General features: G+C 48.4%; 1 protein-coding gene across 3 annotated transcripts; it reads left to right on the forward strand.

The window, feature by feature from the left end:
• The first annotated feature begins 3,899 nt into the window (after nucleotides 1-3,899).
• Nucleotides 3,900-15,910, forward strand: Tfe3 (transcription factor binding to IGHM enhancer 3). Of its 3 annotated transcripts, none has more exons than XM_027952236.2 (10): nucleotides 3,900-4,178; nucleotides 6,409-6,522; nucleotides 7,532-7,835; nucleotides 8,742-8,987; nucleotides 9,163-9,267; nucleotides 11,096-11,213; nucleotides 11,744-11,800; nucleotides 11,981-12,056; nucleotides 13,406-13,553; nucleotides 14,076-15,910. In XM_027952236.2, exons 1-10 carry the CDS (start codon nucleotides 4,063-4,065, stop codon nucleotides 14,517-14,519), a joined length of 1,728 nt encoding a protein of 575 aa, XP_027808037.2. In that variant the 5' UTR covers nucleotides 3,900-4,062; the 3' UTR covers nucleotides 14,520-15,910. The 3 variants fall into 3 exon arrangements, with proteins under 3 accessions (XP_027808037.2, XP_071462926.1, XP_071462925.1); XM_071606825.1 differs by lacking the exon at nucleotides 3,900-4,178 and adding an exon at nucleotides 5,018-5,087 and having other exon boundaries at nucleotides 7,551-7,835; XM_071606824.1 differs by lacking the exon at nucleotides 3,900-4,178 and adding an exon at nucleotides 5,018-5,087 and having other exon boundaries at nucleotides 7,597-7,835.
• Nucleotides 15,911-17,487: the final 1,577 nt, after the last annotated feature.

Consider the following 17,487-nt stretch of genomic DNA (forward strand, 5'->3'; position numbering starts at 1 on the left):
CTTTCCAATGGTTCTGCTATAGCTAATTACCACAAACTTGGTGGCTTTAAACAAGAGAAGTTTATTCTTTTACAGTTCTGGGAAAGTTCCAAATCAATTTAACTAGGACTACAATTAAGGTGTCACCAGAGATGTACTCTCTCTGGAGGTCCTAGGGGACAATCTGTTTTTTGCCTCTTGCAGTTTCTGGTAGCTGCTAGCATTCCTTGGCTTGTGGCCACATAACCATAATCTGCCTTGATGGTCACATTGCTTTATTTTCTGTCAGTAAAATCTGCTTCTTCCTACCTTCTATAGAACACTTGTGGGGCTGGGGATATGGCTCAAGCGGTAATGCGCTCGCCTGGCATGTGTGGGGCGCTAGGTTCGATCCTCAGCACCACATAAAAATAAAATAAAGATGTTGTGCCCACCAAAAACTAAAAAATAAATTTAAAAAAAGAACACTTGTGATTGCAATTAGGATTTATACCCATTTTGATATCCTTAATTTAGAAGCTGAGCATGGTGGTACATGCTTGCAGTTCCAGCTACTCAGGAGGCTCACACAGGAGGATTGCTTGAGTCAGAGGCCAGCCTGGGGAAAATAGTGAGAACCTGTCAAAAAAAAACAAGCAAAAAAAAAAAAAAAATGCACCTGTGCACTATGGTGCACACCTATAATCCCAGCCACTCAGGAGGTTGAGGCAGGAGGCTCACAAGTTCAAGACCAGCCTAGGAAATATAGCAAAACCTTGTCTCAAAACAAAATAAAATAAAACATCTGTGCTGATGTGGTGGCACTCACCTATAATCCCAGTGACTCAGGAGGCTGAAGCAGGAGGATTACAAATTCAAAGCCAGCCTCAGCAACTTAGCAAGGCCCTAAGCAATTTAACAAGACCCTGTCTCAAAATAAAACATACACAGGGCCCCAGGTTCAATATGTGGTACCAAAAAAAAAGGCTGGGGATATAGCTCAATGATAGAGTGCTTAGCGTGCTTGGCAGGCATGTGTGAGGCCCTAAGTTCCATCCCCAGCCCTAAAAAAATATCCTTAACTTAATCATATCTACAAAGTCCTTTTCCATTTAAGTAACATTCAGAGGTTCCAGGGATTAGGATGTGGATATCTTTGGAAGGGACATTATTTAGCCTACCACACCATTCTATGGCAATTAACAGCTCTACTCTTTAACTACCTTGCAACTCTGTCCCTAAACACCCACTATCTTCTGATAGACCCCTAAACCATCCTTTTTCCCCAAAGAAAACAAGATAGCATCTCAAATCATCTTCTAATCTCATAATTGTATTAATGATCCACCCTCCACTAGCTCCTACTAACATACTCAAATTGTCTCCTAACCGCCCCATTCCTCCAAAGTCCTTCAATTGCAACTTAGTGAGACATTGAATTTAAAAAAAACAATAAAAAGGGCTGGGGATATAGCTCAGTGATAAAGCACCTCTGTGTTCAATCACTAGTAGCCACCCCCCCAAATAATAAAAAGGGTTAGTTGGGGTTGTAGCTCAGTAGTACAGTGCTTGCCTAGCAGGTGTGAGGCACTGGGTTCGATTCTCAGTGCCACATATAAATAAATAAATAAATATAAAGGTCCACTGACAACTGAAAACTATATCAATAAAAGGGTTAGGGATGTAACTCAGTGTTCGCCTATCATGTGCAAGACCTTGGGTTCTAACCCTGGTACTGCAAAAAAAAAAAAAAAAAAAAAAAAAGAAGGAAGAGGAGGAAAAGGAGAAGGGGGAGGGGAGTGGATGGGGAAGAAATACCATTTACTAATTCCTATCAGGACCCAAGTCACCATTTTTGTTGTCATTTTCTGGTACTGAGGATTGAACCCAGGGGTGCTCTACACCTGAGCAACATCCCCAGTGCTAGCTGTTTGTTTATTTATTTATTTATTTATTTATTTATGGTACTCATGATTGAACCAAGGGTTCTTCACCACTAGTGACATACACAGCCCTTTTTATTTATTTATTTTTTTAATTTTGAGACAGGGATCTCACTAAATTGCTTAGGGCCTTGCTGAATTGCAGAGGCAGGCCTCTAACTTGTGATCCTCCTGCCTCAGCCTCCAAATCACTGGGATTACAGGCATGCATCATGGTGTTGGGATCCCAGCCACGTTTTATATATATATATATATATATTTGACAGGGGTGGTACTGGGGATTGAACCCGGTGGCGCTTACCCACTGAGCCACATCCCCCAGCCCTTTTTATGTATTCTATTTAGAGACAGGGTTTCACTGAGTTGCTTAGGGTCTCCCTAAATTGCTGAACTTGTGATCATCCTGCCTCAGCCTCTTGAGCCACTATGATTAGGGCATGTGCTATCCTGCCAGCTGTAATATTTTTTTTTTTTTTAGTTTGTAGGTGTACAGATTATCTTTATTTTATTTATTTATTTTTATGTGGTGCTGAGGATCGAACCCAGTGCCTCATGAATGCGAGGCAAGTGCTCTACCACTGAGCTACAACCCCAGCCCCCAGCTGTAATATTTTAATCTGTTAAGATGATACCCTCCTCTTTTTTCTTCTATTATAAAATTATCCATTCTTGCATATGTAGGGCACCATAAAAATCTTTTGGGTTTTTTTGTGAGGTCTATGTTTTCAGAGCTGGGCTTAGAGTTGGGGTGAGCCACACTCCCAGCTCAATTTTGATTTTTTCTGAGGTCCTGAAGATTGAACCCAGGGCATCTTACATGCTAAGCAAGAACTCTCCAACTGAGAGTCTGAGGCAGGAAAAATGAAGTTTGAGGCCAGCCTGGGACACTTAGCAAGATCCTGTTTCAAAATATAGTTTTTTTCTTTCTTTTTATTTTTTCTTTTATTTTTTAACTGACGATTGAACCCAGAGGCAATTTTACCACTGAAGTACATCCCCAGATCTTTTTATTTCTTATTTTCAGGCTGGGTCTTTCTAAGTGCTAAGGGTCTCGTTAAACTGCCCAGGCTGGCTTTGGACTTGTGATGCTCCTGCCTCAGCTTCCAGAGCCACAGGCGTGCACCACCGCGCCTGGCTCAGACAGGTATTTGGATTCCATTTGACAGGTCTGGAAAGCGAAGGCTCGGAGAAGGGAAGTCCCTTACCATATTCAAACCTGGCTCCCTATGATTCTACAAGTCATTGGTCCATCCATCAAGGATTCATTAAGCATCTATTCTGTAGAACAACGACCATAGTACAATAACTACTTTAGATAACAGAGAACATGACAGATGAGGGACTGGACTGTGGGTACTGAAAGGGCAGGGTTTCTGGCCAACACCTCCAGGAAGTGTAGCTGCTTCTGCCTCGTAGTTATTATGGCTTTGGCTGAGAAGGCACGGTGAAATCGAGGTTGTAGCGCGGTATAGGACGCAGATATTGCAAACGTGAACCGGGAGAGGGCGCGGTTCCTGAAGCTAAATGCTTGGCCTGGAGACCCTCGGCTAGCCGACTGGCCATTGGTGCGCGGACGCAGAAAAGCCGAGGAGCGGCTTAATATTATCTTGCGGAGGGATAATTTGAGAAGGGGAGGCGTGGCTCAGACACCGATGCAAACATGGAGGCGTGACTCAACCAAATCACCCCTCGCCTATTTGCCTCCGTCACTGAGGGCGTGGTCTAGGTGCCCCCTCCCTGAATGAGGGCGGGTCAAATTCAATGTTCAGTCCGCCTCAAAGGCGTGTCTTAGGGCGGGCCCCTGGAGTCTCACCTCAACGATTGGATGCTTCACTAAGGGGTGTGGCTGTATGAGCTGTCCATCCCCAGTGTGGTCACTTCCTGTGGAGTTTCCCCAGTTCAGGGAGGAGGGGGAAGAGGACGAGGGGGAGGAGGGCGGTCGTCCGGGGTTAGGTGTGTGGGGGGGTGTCGGTCCGTTCAGGGCGGGGGATGACTCACGGCCCAGCCCATCTCTCCGTCGCCGCCCGCCCGCGCAGAGCTAGCTCCATGGCTTAGCGGAGGAGGAGGCGGTGGCGAGCGGGGGGAGGGGGACTCTTATTTTGTTAGGGGGACCGGGCCGAGGCCCGACCGGCCTGGCAGGGCTTGCCCGGGGCCGGGCGTCATGTCTCATGCGGCCGAGCCAGCTCGGGACGGCGTAGAGGCCAACAAGGAGGGCCCTCGAGCCGTGTTCGTGCTGTTGGAGGAGCGCAGGCCGGCCGATTCGGCCCAGCTGCTCAGGTGCGGGGCTGCCTGGGGCCGGGAGTGCTAACTGGGGTTCCGGGGGGGGGGCTCATCTGAGAGCATTGGGACCCCTGACTGGGATTGTAGGCCCTTGGCCTAGGCTTGGAGGACGTTGGGGCGCCGATCTTGGGGGGGCACCTAAGGAATCCTGTGGTGGCCTGCTTGGACTGAGGCTTAAAGGAGTCGTGAGAGTGCATTAAAGGGGGCAGGGTCAGATTTGGGGGGGCCCTTGACTGGGTCTAGAATGGCAGATTCTGTAGTATCCAGAAACTAGTCTGAGGTATCAGAACTTGGGAGGCTAATTAGAGGCTGAATGTGGGGTCCTTGAGTTGGGCATGAAAGGAATGAATTTGAGGGTACATTGTCAGGTACACTGATTGAGGATATACTGATTTTAAGGAAATCCTGGAGCCTTTCTCTCTGTGGAAGAAAGATAATGGGGTGCAGAGGTGCTGTTTTGGGACCTTAGTGACTCCCAGTGATTGGTTGATGTGTTTGGGAATAACTTGAATCTGGAGAGACCGGGGGTATTTCAGTTATGCGGTGTGATACCAATCTTGTGTGTGTAAGTGAGTGAGCAAGAGAAGTAACATTCACTAAGACTTGTCCAGAATAATCCTGTTACCCTTGCCCACCCAGTCAGATCCCACACCCTACAGAGGCTTGAATGGGAGATCACCCGGTAGAGTAGGAAGCTCCGGGCAGGCCTCAGACCTTATTTGGGAACCCAGAGGAGGGTCTTGTTCCTGCTGCCACTCACGCCTTTCAACCAGCCCTGCCCACTCACTACCCACACACTCCCTCTTCTTTTCATCTGGCCCTCCCAGTCTGTCTCGGGCTCCCGGGGGTGATCTTGAATCTGTCCCTAGAGCTGGAGTGAGTACTGATTGCACCATCCCGGCATGGGTAGGTTCTCTTCTCTGGCTTCTTCTCATCCCCACTCTCATCAACCCTTTTTGGAGCTCCGTCTCTCCCTGCCCACCCCAGCACCCCATCTCTTTCAACTTCTGTGCAATGGGTGTGTGAGCATGGGAGGGGGCTTTGCCTCCTTTCTGCCTGGGATTGTGCTGACCTCAGCGGCTCCCCTAGCTTCCTCTTCCCTACTTCCTGGGTGGTTTTAGGGCCCCATCTGAAAGTGAGGAGTGGAAGGAAGACAGATCCTTGGGGAGGGGAGAGGATTCTTATCAAGTGAAGTCACCCTCAGTCTCAGGATTTTAAATCTTTGACTAAATTCAAGGATGCATATTCATCCACATGTGTGTAAGTGTTCCCTGGGCACTAGGGTTCTTGCACCCAGCATGGAGGGCTGAGCAGGAACCTTTCTGGGTTTACCATCTTCTAATTCCTTATAGTAACCTGGATCATCACAGTAGTGGGCACAGTTTGAAGGGAGGGGTGTGCATGGCTTCTTGTTTTGTGTGCCAGTGGATCTTGATACTGGAGATATGTGTGTGTGTGTGTGTGTGTGTGTGTGTGTGTGTGTATGTGTCTTGATCTATCCCCAAAAAAACAGGAGAGAACTGGGTAGGTTCCTCCAGTTAAGAAATGAATGCTCATATAAAGCAGATCATCCACCCAAATTCTCTCACTTGTAAATCCAAACTGTTGGAGTGAGGGAGCCTTTCGTGTTTCCATTTTTATATTTGGGTGTGTATTAATGTCTCGTAAACTCTGGCTGGGACTGGGGAAAACTCACTTGCAAAGGGGTAGCTCTTAGATAAAGTGAATGGTCTCCAGTTGTCTTTGTGATGCATGCAGTTAGTGTTACATTGGACAGTTATGCTGAGGGATGCCCCTAGGTGTGTGTGTGTTTGTGTAGATTCAAACATAGGCTAACATTCAACTGCAACTGTCAGAAACGTAGGGGATGGGGGTGTGTCTGGGAGAACTCTGAATTTAAAAGTCAGGAATGCTTCGAAGTGAATTGTCATTCCTAAATTCTGTTTTTCTCAAACCCTGGTTGCTGCTACATGTGATTGTTAGAGTGAAGGGGTTGGGATTCAGGCATTCATTATTCTGGCTCTTAAGGGACCATGGATAACTCAGAAATAAAGAGTTAGGAGAGGAAAGGGGATGGGGAACAGATGAAGGGATTCTTGGTGGAGGTAACCCAGCAAGGTGGCCAAGTATGCTTGAGGGCTCCCTCCCTCTTTGTCTCAGAAAAAAGGAAAGGAATGAGTTTTCCCTACAATCACTGACCACCCCCCTCCCTCCTTCCCACCCTCAGCCTGAACTCTTTGCTTCCGGAATCCGGGATTGTTGCTGACATTGAATTAGAAAACATCCTTGATCCTGACAGCTTCTACGAGCTCAAAAGCCAACCCCTACCCCTACGCTCCAGGTATGACTGGCCTACCTGATACCCCCCCCCCCCAGTTCCTCAGCCTCCCCTCCCGACAGGGCAAAGTCCCTCAGTGCTAGCCCAACCCATTCTCTCAGCAGCCTGTATTTTCTAGATAGTAAAATCAGGGGCCTAAAAGAGCATGTCACACAGGGAAACAGGTGGGCAAACTATGTTATCTCTGATCAGAACTCCCCTGCCTCCCTTAACTATACCTACACACCTATTGATACACAAATATTCTTGCAGGCCTGGAGCACCCAGTGGAAGGGAATGTCCTGCGTAAATTCCGCCCTAGGTGGGCGGAGTCATGACCACAGCCCCGCCCACACTTTACAAGCCCACCCACCCTAATCCCTGGAGGAACCCCTACTACTCTCTTCTTTCCCCTAGCCTGGTAGTCTAAATGTGCTGAGTCATCGGCCTGAGCTCTAAGAGAGGGGAGGGGACCTGGAAGAGGGGCAGGAAGAGAGGATTGTGAAATCTCTGAGATTTTCAAGACTGACTAGCTCCTGGGACCAGAGGCCCTAACAGGGAAGGAAGGGGGTGCCCGAGACTGCCCTTTTATCCTGATGCCCATTTCCAGGAGCTCCAAGAGCATCTCAGCCCCAAATTGGATTTAGGAGTCCTTTGCATACCTTGTCCATTGCTGCAATCTGAATTCTGCTTCCACTCGACCTTTAAATGGGATACGCCCCTCCTGCAGAGCCCAGCAATGGCATCTCCATGTAGAATATGAACTGGCTCAAACCTAGGCTTCACTATTAGGAGTGAGGGCTAAAATTCCCCCACTAATCTGAACTCTGAATGCTGAGACGGAGTCTGGTTCCACTATGACCCCTGAGGGCTGCAAACAGGCCTGGTTCCTTTGTTTTGCCCTCCACATTGTAGCCTCCGAAGGCAGAGAATCTGCCTGGCTCCTATGTCTGTCTATTCCAGCACACTATGACCCTTAGACATGGGAAGAGACTTTTAGCTTACGTATGGCCCCATATTTCCCATTCCACAGCCTCCCAATATCACTGCAGGCCACACCAACCACCCCAGCTACACTCTCTACATCGTCTTCTGCAGGGGGCTCCAGGACCCCTGCCATGTCGTCATCTTCTTCATCCCGGGTCTTGCTGCGGCAACAACTCATGCGGGCCCAGGCACAGGAGCAGGAGAGGCGTGAGCGTCGCGAACAGGCTGCAGCTGCTTCCTTCCCCAGTCCTGCACCTGCCTCTCCTGCCATCTCTGTGGTTGGCGTCTCTGCTGGGGGCCACACATTGGGCCGTCCACCCCCTGCTCAGGTGCCCAGGGAGGTGCTCAAGGTAAGGTGAGGTCTAGAGACCCTGAGGGTTACTCCAGGTGTCAAAGAAGTGGTCCTAAGAGCTAGGGGTGGCCTGGGGTCCTAGTGTCTTTTTGGATGAGGTTCTAGGGTCTGTAAAGAAGGTCCCTGGTAGTATTTAAATGGTTTTGCTAATGTCCTATGTGTTTAGTGTTTCTGAGGTGTTTTTGTGGACTTGTGAGTAGTTCTTGGGGGCTACAAGGATGTCTTGGTGGACCACGGATGATCATCCAAGCCCCAGGTGGGCACTGGCTTTGTAGGATGGGCTTCTCATGAGTGTGTGTGTGTGTGTGTGTGTTTGTGTGTGTGTGTAATTCTTTGGTGATTAGGGTGTTTTGGAAAACCATGTGTAGTTTCCAGATGTTAGGTGGTGTCAGAGACTCCAGGGGAGTTGTTAGATGGTGTCAGAGATTCTAGGGGAGTCGTGGGAACAGTGACAAGGTGATCTAGAAACTGAGAGTTCTGGTCAGCTGTGGGTGGATCTTAGGGACTATGAAGGATTTTTGAGCAAGGGATTAGGCCTTTGGTCAGATTCACCAATATTTTTTTCCAGTACTGGGGATTGAACCCAGATATGCTCTATCACTGAGCTATACCCCCACCCCTATTTATTCTTTATTTTGAGGTAGGGTCTCGCCAGGTTGCCCAGGCTGGCCTCTAACTTATGATCCTCTCTCATCTGTCTCCCAAGTAGCTGGGAATACAGGTGTGCGCCACTGCGCCTGGCAAGATTCATCAATATTTTTTAAGGGTTTTCAGATTCTGGACCCAGTTTGCATACCTAAACCTAGGAACAGAGGAGTCAGGGAGATCAGGCTGGGGCTCAGAATCACCCCTCTGATACTGTTCCACCTTGTCCCCTCCCTGCCCCGTCCTTCTTATCTCATAGGTACAGACCCACCTGGAGAACCCAACGCGCTACCACCTGCAGCAGGCACGCCGGCAGCAGGTGAAACAGTACCTGTCCACTACACTTGGGCCCAAGCTGGCTTCCCAGGCCCTCACCCCACCACCAGGGCCCACCAGTGCCCAGCCGCTGCCTGCCCCTGAGGCTGCTCACACCACTGGTCCCACAGGCAGCGCTCCCAACAGCCCCATGGCACTGCTCACCATCGGGTCCAGCTCAGAGAAGGAGGTAAAAGGCTGTAGACATCTCTCTCATGCCCTTCTTCCAATTTTTCTTGTGGTGCTGGGGATGGAACCTAGGGCCTTCCTTATACATGCTAGGCAAGTGCTGTACCACTAAACTGTACCCCCAGCCTTCCCTTCCAATCCTTCTAACCCTGTACAATATTTACTTTTACCCCCAGATTGATGATGTCATTGATGAGATCATCAGCCTGGAGTCCAGTTACAATGATGAGATGCTCAGCTACCTGCCCGGAGGCACCGCAGGGCTGCAGCTCCCCAGCACGGTGAGGCCTTGAGACGGGTGATTGATTGGTCTGAAAATTAGGGCATCCTTTTATCACTAAGAATACACCCTTGTTGGCTGTGTATATATGAGACCCTTGCCATTGATTGTACTAAGGTAGAGAGGGAGGCCCTATGATGAGAATATGGCATAGTATTGCCCTTGGGCCTTGTATTGGACTATGTGAAGCGGAGGCCCTTATAGACTTTGAAGGGAGTTTATGGAGATATTAAGGCATACCAAAGCACTTGGGCTTTCCTGTAGAAGTACCAAGAGATAAGAATCATATAGCAATTTGAATATCCCAAGGGAGTCAGATGTTTGGGGCATCCCCAGACCATGTATTGACTGGAACATGCCCAAAGGCTCAATATTTGGTGTGGGTTGTAACAAGTGGTATCTTGTAGTGTACTGGGCCAAGAGGCGAGGCCCTAGTAGAGAATGAGTAAAACTTTCTGGAATAAGGGATGTACTGTTATAACATTCTGACACTAGTACATTGTAAGGATCTCATAGCTTGCTTTGCAATATACATAAGTAGCTATGGTTTGACTTTGTTCCCACTTATTAAGAGGATAGAAGCATTTGTAGTCCAGACATGGTACCACACACCTATAATCCTAGCAACTCGAGAGGCTAAGGCAGGTGGATTGAAAGTTTGAGGCCAGCCTCAGCAACTTCACAAGACCCTATCTCAAAATAAAAGAATAAAACAGGCTATAGATGTAGCTCAGGGGTAAAGTGCCTCTGAGTTTAATTCCTAGTACTCTCCCCCAAAAAGAATGTATAAAAATAGTACCAGTTTGGATCTGGGGGTATAGCCCAGCAGTAGAGTGTTTGCCTAGCATGTGTGAAGACCTGGGTTCTATTCCCAGCACTACAAAAAATTGGTACCAGTTTATTAGAACTTTGTCTATTTTAATTTGTGTGGTCCTGGGGATTGAACTCAGGGCCTCTCACACACTAGGCAAGCACTCTACCACTGAGCCACATCCCCAGTCCAGAAGTTTTCATTGATTTAGACACAGGGATTGGGATCTTATATCAGACAGATAAGGAAGTGTCAAAACATGACAATTCATCAAGAGGTGGGACTTGGGTGTACTTTTATACTGGTTTGTTGCACTGGAGTAGATCCAGGAGAGTGTAGAGGAAAGAAAAACATTAGGCTGATATAAAAGCAGTGGTAGTTGTTGAGTAGTTGAGATCAGAATGTGTGGGAAAATGTCCCTAGAGTCATTTTCCTAGAGTTAGGACCTTGGTACATGGCGTGGTATTTAAGGTGGAATGACTTGATCAAAGTGAAAGACTGAAGATTAGGTTGGAATGCTCCAGAAGGCCAGATTTTGGGTGGAATGTTACCATGACAATTTACCAAGGTCTGAGGAGATTGGGTTGGAGTGTTCCAAGAATGTTGGATTGGAATGTTGTGCTGGGAGGAGCTATCAGACTGGAATGTCACATCAGAGCTGAGAAAGACCTGAGAATGGTGGTTTTCCAGCATTTCTTCTCAGGGCCAGCACTGCGGTTTGGGAGAGGGCTTTGGGAGATCCCCTAAAAGATTTGAGGGACCTGGTAGGGGTGATAGGCATACTAGGCAGGCCCTAGTCACTCAGCAAAGCACAAGAGGTCCACTTTGCTCTGTCCCCCCACATTGGGTTGCCATGTGAAATTTCCTTGAAGAAGGAAGGGTTCCTGGGACAACCAGTCCTTGCATTAGAGGGCCCTGTCTTTGGGGTGTGTGGGGGCAGTCAGGAGCCTGCTTCTGAGGAGAGGCTGAGCCTGGGGCCTATTCCCAACCATTGTGTCTGTGTTCTCGCTGCCCTCAGCTGCCTGTGTCAGGGAATCTGCTTGACGTGTACAGTAATCAGGGTGTGGCCACGCCAGCCATCACTGTCAGCAACTCCTGTCCAGCTGAGCTGCCTAACATCAAACGGGAGATCTCTGGTAAGTACCAGAATCTTGGCTTCATACCCCCACTTTGTACCTTGGGCTGAGCTCCATGCCTGCCAGGTCTTGGGGTGTAGCTCAGTACTAGGGTGTCTGTTTGGCATTCATGAAGCCCTGGGTTCAGTTCCCAGTACCAAAAAGGGGGAATAAAAAACAAGCAAGCAAGAATGAAATGGGCTGTTTTTGCATTTTCTTTATATGATCCATGGTCCTGCTTTCACCTCACTTCTTCTCATCTTGGGTAAAACAACTGGCTTGTCATCGTGTCCTCATAAAAATAATAAAGAAGAGTCACTTTTTTAAAAAAAGTGAGTTTGGTGGCCTGTACCTATAGTCCCAGCTACTCAAGAAACTGAGGCAGGAGGGTTGCTTGAGCCCAGGAGTTCATAACATGGGCAACACAGTCTGATCCCATCTCTTTAAAGAGTCACATCCCTGGTCCCTAGCCCACCAACCCCTACCTCTGTATCTGCACGTGCTCCTTCTTTCTGTGTCTAGAGGCCTTTACCACCCCTGCTCTCTTCCAGAAACCGAGGCAAAGGCCCTGTTGAAGGAACGCCAGAAGAAAGACAATCACAACCTGAGTAAGCCTGAGTGTGCACGCTTGCCCATGCGCTACACATTCCTGCTTTGCTCTGAGTTCTGGCCCTCTCTCCATGGGGAGCCCCCTCCCTATACCAGCTTTCCAGCATCCCATTTTCTCTTCCCTCTTTTACCCATTGATGACTCTTTCACCTTTTCTTTCTCTCTCCCTGCCTCCAAAGTTGAGCGTCGCAGGCGATTCAACATTAACGATAGGATCAAGGAGTTGGGCACCCTCATTCCCAAGTCCAATGACCCGTGAGTCTGGGCTGGGGATCCCAGGCCAGTGGGAGGTGGGGGGGTGCCCCATGCTAAATAATTTGTTCTTTGATTGGCCCTCCATGAAGTCTTGCCCAAGCGCCAGTTCTCTTCTGGTCTTTTCTCAGCCTGAGCAGGGTTGCAGACTCTCACTGTGTGCCCATCTAAAATATTAAGTGTGTGATGGTATGGTTTATATGTCCTGTCTGCTCCCTACAGAACGTATTGCACCTAGTGTTCTATTCACTTAGTACTTCCTTTATTTATTCTATTCAAGATTTATTTATTGAGCCTCTATTTTGTATCAGGTACCATGGTAGGCCCTGAGGATACCAGAGGGAAAAAAAGAGACAGAGATCCTTGACCTCATAGAACTCATGTTTTAGTTGGGGCGACAGACAGTAAACAAGATGAATTAGTAAAATCTGTGAGATTCACATTTTGATCAGTGTCAGGGGAAAAACAAAGAACAGAAGGAAGCTAGGCACAGTGGCACACTCCTATAATTCTAGCTACTCAGAAGACTGAGGCAGTTGGATTGCAAGTTTGAGGCCAGCCTTAGCAACTTAGCAAGGCCCTAAGCAACTTAGTGAGACCCTGATTCAAAATAAAATATGAAAAGAGCAGGAGTGTAGCCCAGTGGTAGAGCTACACCCTAGCATGTGCAAGGCCCCAGGTTCAATCCCCAGCACCCCCCCCACACACACACACTCGCAAAAAACAGAAGGAAGGTGGGAGAGTGTTGGTGCATTGAGGAAGGTGAGAGTTTGGGGTGGAGAAGGTGAGATTTTGGGGTGAGAAGGGTGGAACAGGTGGGGCTCAACTCAGGACAGACTTCAGCTAATAAGGAAATATTTGAATTAAGAGCCTAAAGATGGGGGCCTGGGGTGTAGCTCAGTGGTAGAGTGCTTACCTCACATGGTCAAGGCCCTGTATTCCATCCCCAGCACACAAGAAATAAAAAGCATAAGCAGGCTAGGTAGGTAGCCATGTTGGTGTTTGGATGAAGAATATTCTAGGCAGAGGGCACAGGTGGGCAGAAGCCCTGAGATGTGGATGGTTTTCCATGTTCTACAAGCAATGAGAAGCCATTGTGGCTGTAGTGCAACAAATGAAGAGGGCCATATATGGCAAAGGATCCAGATGGGGTCAGGTCACACAGGTCTTCCAGGGTTTGGTGTGTAAAGCCTAGAAGGTTCTAGACAGGGAGTTTTCATACCCTTGAGTAGCCTTGCCTCAAGTTCTGGGCATCTGGTAGGGTGCTCCATTTACCTGGTATGATCCCCCCTCACCTCTTGAGAGACTCCATATTCAGCCTTTCCATTTTTCTTCCGCCTTGGGCCCCATAGAGAGATGCGCTGGAACAAAGGCACCATCCTGAAGGCCTCTGTGGATTATATCCGCAAGTTGCAGAAGGAGCAACAGCGCTCCAAAGATCTGGAAAGTCGACAGCGGTCCCTGGAGCAAGCCAACCGCAGCCTGCAGCTTCGAATTCAGGTCTAGAAGGAAGAGATGGTGGCAGGGGTGACCGGGTGGGAGTGAAGGATCCTGCAGGCAGAGGCAGAGCAAGAACAGACCTGGTTTCCCATCTTGGCATATTTGGGGGATTCTCCAGGTTTCCTGATTCATAAGATGATGATGATGATGATGATGATATATAATAATCAAAACATTAATAAGAATACTAATTAATGTTAGCTAACATTAATAACATTTATGACTATTAGCTAAAATATATGGTGTTTATCTTGTGCCACACACTGTAACAAGTTTTATATCCATTAACTCATTAATCCTTACAACAGTCATATGAGATGACGGGGACCATTATTATAACCCTTTTATAGACTGGGACTCTGAGGCTCAGACTTTAAGCCACTTGCCTAAAGTTTTGAAAGTATCCAGTAGCAGAGGTTGAATTGGAACTCAGGCAGTCTGGATTTTTAACCAATACCCTCCTCTGCCTCTGGGAGACTCAGAACCCCATCTTTTTCTGTACCCATCCCCTACTTTTTACAGGAGCTAGAACTGCAGGCCCAGATCCATGGTTTGCCAGTGCCTCCCACCCCAGGGCTGCTCTCCCTAACCACGACTTCAGCCTCTGACAGCCTCAAGCCAGAGCAGCTGGACATTGAGGAGGAGGGCAGGCCAGGCACAGCAGCATTTCATGTAGCAGGGGGACCTGCCCAGAATGCTCCGCATCAGCAGCCCCCAGCACCACCTTCAGATGCTCTTCTGGACCTGCACTTTCCCAGTGACCACCTGGGGGACCTGGGAGACCCCTTCCACCTGGGGCTGGAGGACATTCTGATGGAGGAGGAGGAGGGGGTGGTGGGAGGACTGTCGGGGGGTGCCCTGTCCCCACTGCGGGCTGCCTCTGACCCCCTGCTTTCTTCAGTATCCCCGGCTGTCTCAAAGGCCAGCAGCCGCCGCAGCAGCTTCAGCATGGAGGAAGAGTCCTGATCAGGCCTCACCCCTCCCCTGGGACCTTCCCCACCCAGGAAAGGAGGAGGAGTCAGGATGAGGCCCTGCCTTTTCCCCACCCTCCCATGAAACTGCCCTGCCCAGGAATTTTGGGGGAAGTAGAGATGTGATCAGGTTCCACCCCTGTAATAGTCAAGGAGGAGGAGTCCGATGAGGGTCTGCCCCTTCCCCCAAAGGCATAGCCCAGTGCAGGTATTTCAGAGGGAGAAGGCTGTGAGATCAGGGTCTGTCTGCTGGGGATCACAGCCTTGTCCCTGCTCTATGGGCCCTACCCTTGACCAGGAGACCAAAGGAGACAGGATGGGGTCCCACCTCTGCCCACTAAAGACTGTCTTAACCAGGTCTCCTGGGAATAGGAGATGTCAGGATGCTGCTCCATCCCTTCCCTGGGATCTGCCAGTCTAGCCCATCTTGGCACTGGAAGAGGAGGTCCCACCCCTGGGGGGGTTAAGCCCATCTCCTTCCCCATGAACCCTTCCCTGTCCAAACAAGGAATAGAAGTGAGGACATGACCCAGCCCCTTCCCATGGGAACTTGAGTCCTGCCCTTCTGGGAATGGAGGCCAGGCCCCATTCTATCCTTTCCCTATAGGAAGAGTCCAGCACAGGTGTTTCAGGTGTGAAGGAGTCAGTAGGAGCAGGCCATCCCACTTGAAGACCACAGCCCTACCCTTGGCCCTTAGCAACATCTCATGCAAGCATTCCACTCAGCAGGGAGGAGCAGTACTTAAGCTCCCCACCTTAACCTGGGACCAACCTGACCTGACCTAGGAGGGCTCTGAGCTAACTCTGCTCTTGGGGAAGAGGACAGATGTTGAAATTCTACAGTTTTATTCTTCCAACCTAGATCTGGAGTGAGAGTTAAGCCTCTACCCTTGGGTAGAGTCCTGTCTTCTTCCTTTAGGGAAAGTTTGGGGAGATGCTGGGGATTACTGGGGATCCAGACCAGGTGTCTAGTACCCCAGTACTGTTGTTCAAAATGTAGAACAGGGTGAAGGACGGGGCCCCTCCAGGGAGATCCCTGCCCAGGAAAAAGACAAAGTCTCCCTTACAGGCAGAGGCTTGGAGGAAGGGTTGCAAAAGTGTATTGTACCTTCTCTCATTTGTTTAACTGATTTTTTTATTGTCCCCCCTACTCAGAAGCTAGGTTATCCCTAACCTCTGGCCCCTACTCAGTTCTTCATTTGGAGGATTCCCCCCATTTCAGAGTTATCAAGAGACACTCCTTACCCATCCCCACCTCTCCTGCTGCCTATACCCAAGGTCATCAGCTTTGGATTGCTGGGGCCAGGCCCCAAGGAGGGTGTACTGAGGGGTCTGTAGGTTTGTGATTAAAATAATAAATGCTAGGCGTGTTTGATGCGCTTTTAACTTTGGCAAAGTGTCTTATGTGCTTGTTTTTTACTGTGTAGTGAATGTGGTCTATGCAGACCAAGAGGGATACAAGTTACTGGAAGAAGCATTTCAGAGTGGTAGACAAGGGAATTTAGATAGGAAGAAGGTCTGGAGGAAAATCACCTGTATGCAAAAGCAATCAGTCCTTTTAATGACCTGCCACATACCCATCTAACTTTTGCAGTTATTTCACCTGATATATTTCCCAGAGGGCTGGTGGTCAGAAGGTGCTACTGCTCATTCCCATTTCCTGTTTGGAGAGGCTGAGGAATAGAATTAAAATAAGTGTTGTGGGGCTGGCAGTGACACACACTTGTAGTCACAATTTATGTGGTGCACGCCTGTAATCCCATTTACTCAGGAGGCTAAGGCAGGTGAATCATAAATTCGAGGCCTCCCTTAGCAACTTGGCAAGACCCTGTCTCAAAATAAAAAATGGACTTGCTCAGTGGTAAAGCACCTGGGGTCAATCCCCAATACCTAAAATAATAAATAACTTCTGAAGATAGGCAGCCTGTAAATGTGTGAAGCAATAAATGCTTAAGTGAGATAAGGGTAGAAGTGGAAAATAAGATATGCTTGCAAGTTCATTCCCACCTCCCAGTTCTGGGGATGGAACCCAGAGGGTTGAACTTTCTAGGCAAGCATTCTATTGGTGAGCCACATAGATCCCTGCGAGCTCTTTGTGAGTGTGTGTGTGTGTAGTACTGAGGGACTGAATCCATGGTCTTGCAATATGCTAGGCAATTGCTCTACTACTAAACTACAGCCCCAACCCCTTTTTTTCTTTTTTCTCTCTTTCTCTTTCTTTCTTTCTTTCTTTCCTTCCTTCCCTCCCTCCCTCCCTCCCTCCCTCCTTCCTTCCTTCCTTCCTTTCCAGGGATTGAATTTAGGGGCCCTCGACCACTGAGCCACATCCCCAGCCCTATTTTGTATTTTATTTAGAGACAGGGTCTCACTGAGTTGCTTAGTACCTCACCATTACTGAGGTTGGCTTTGAATTTAAGATCATCCTTCCTCAGCCTCCCAAGCCCTTGGGATTGCAGGTGTGTACCACCGCACTTGGCTCCCAGCCCTTTTTTAAAAGTTTTTTTTTTTTTTTATACTGGCGGTTTATTCCTAGGACACTGTCACAGAGCTACACCCTCCAGCTCTTTTTTTTTTTTTTTTTTTTTTTTTTTTTGAGACAGGGTTTTACTAAATTGCCAAAGCTGGCCTCAAACTTGCAATCCTCATGGCTCAGCCTCCTAAATAGTTGGGATTACACACGCATACTACACAAACTCACTTTTGAAACTGATAAATACAAGAGGTTATCTCCTGGCAGATAAGATAGGTATTCGTGATGGTAGGAAGGGAAAGATAAAAACTATGAAAGTAGAGTAACAGAGAAGCAATTCCATTTTGGAGCAGACATTGACATCTTGGGAGATTTTAAATTGAGATGAATATATACAAGTATTTTTTTGAGCCGAGTGCCATGGTGCACATCTGTAATCCCGGTGGCTCAGAGGCTGAGGCAGGAGGATCACAGGTTCAAAGCCAGCCTCAGC

The sequence above is a fragment of the Marmota flaviventris genome, chromosome X (genome assembly GCF_047511675.1).
Source record: "Marmota flaviventris isolate mMarFla1 chromosome X, mMarFla1.hap1, whole genome shotgun sequence".
NCBI classification, from domain to species: Eukaryota; Metazoa; Chordata; class Mammalia; order Rodentia; family Sciuridae; genus Marmota; species Marmota flaviventris.

Bases quoted from the DNA above. Each gene is read 5' to 3' on its own strand.
- Tfe3 (XM_027952236.2), top strand. From the start codon at position 4,063: ATGTCTCATGCGGCCGAGCCAGCTCGGGACGGCGTAGAGGCCAACAAG. The intron at 8,988-9,162 runs GTAAAAGGCTGT...TTTTACCCCCAG, and splicing joins GGTCCAGCTCAGAGAAGGAG to ATTGATGATGTCATTGATGA. The intron at 11,214-11,743 runs GTAAGTACCAGA...GCTCTCTTCCAG, and splicing joins CATCAAACGGGAGATCTCTG to AAACCGAGGCAAAGGCCCTG.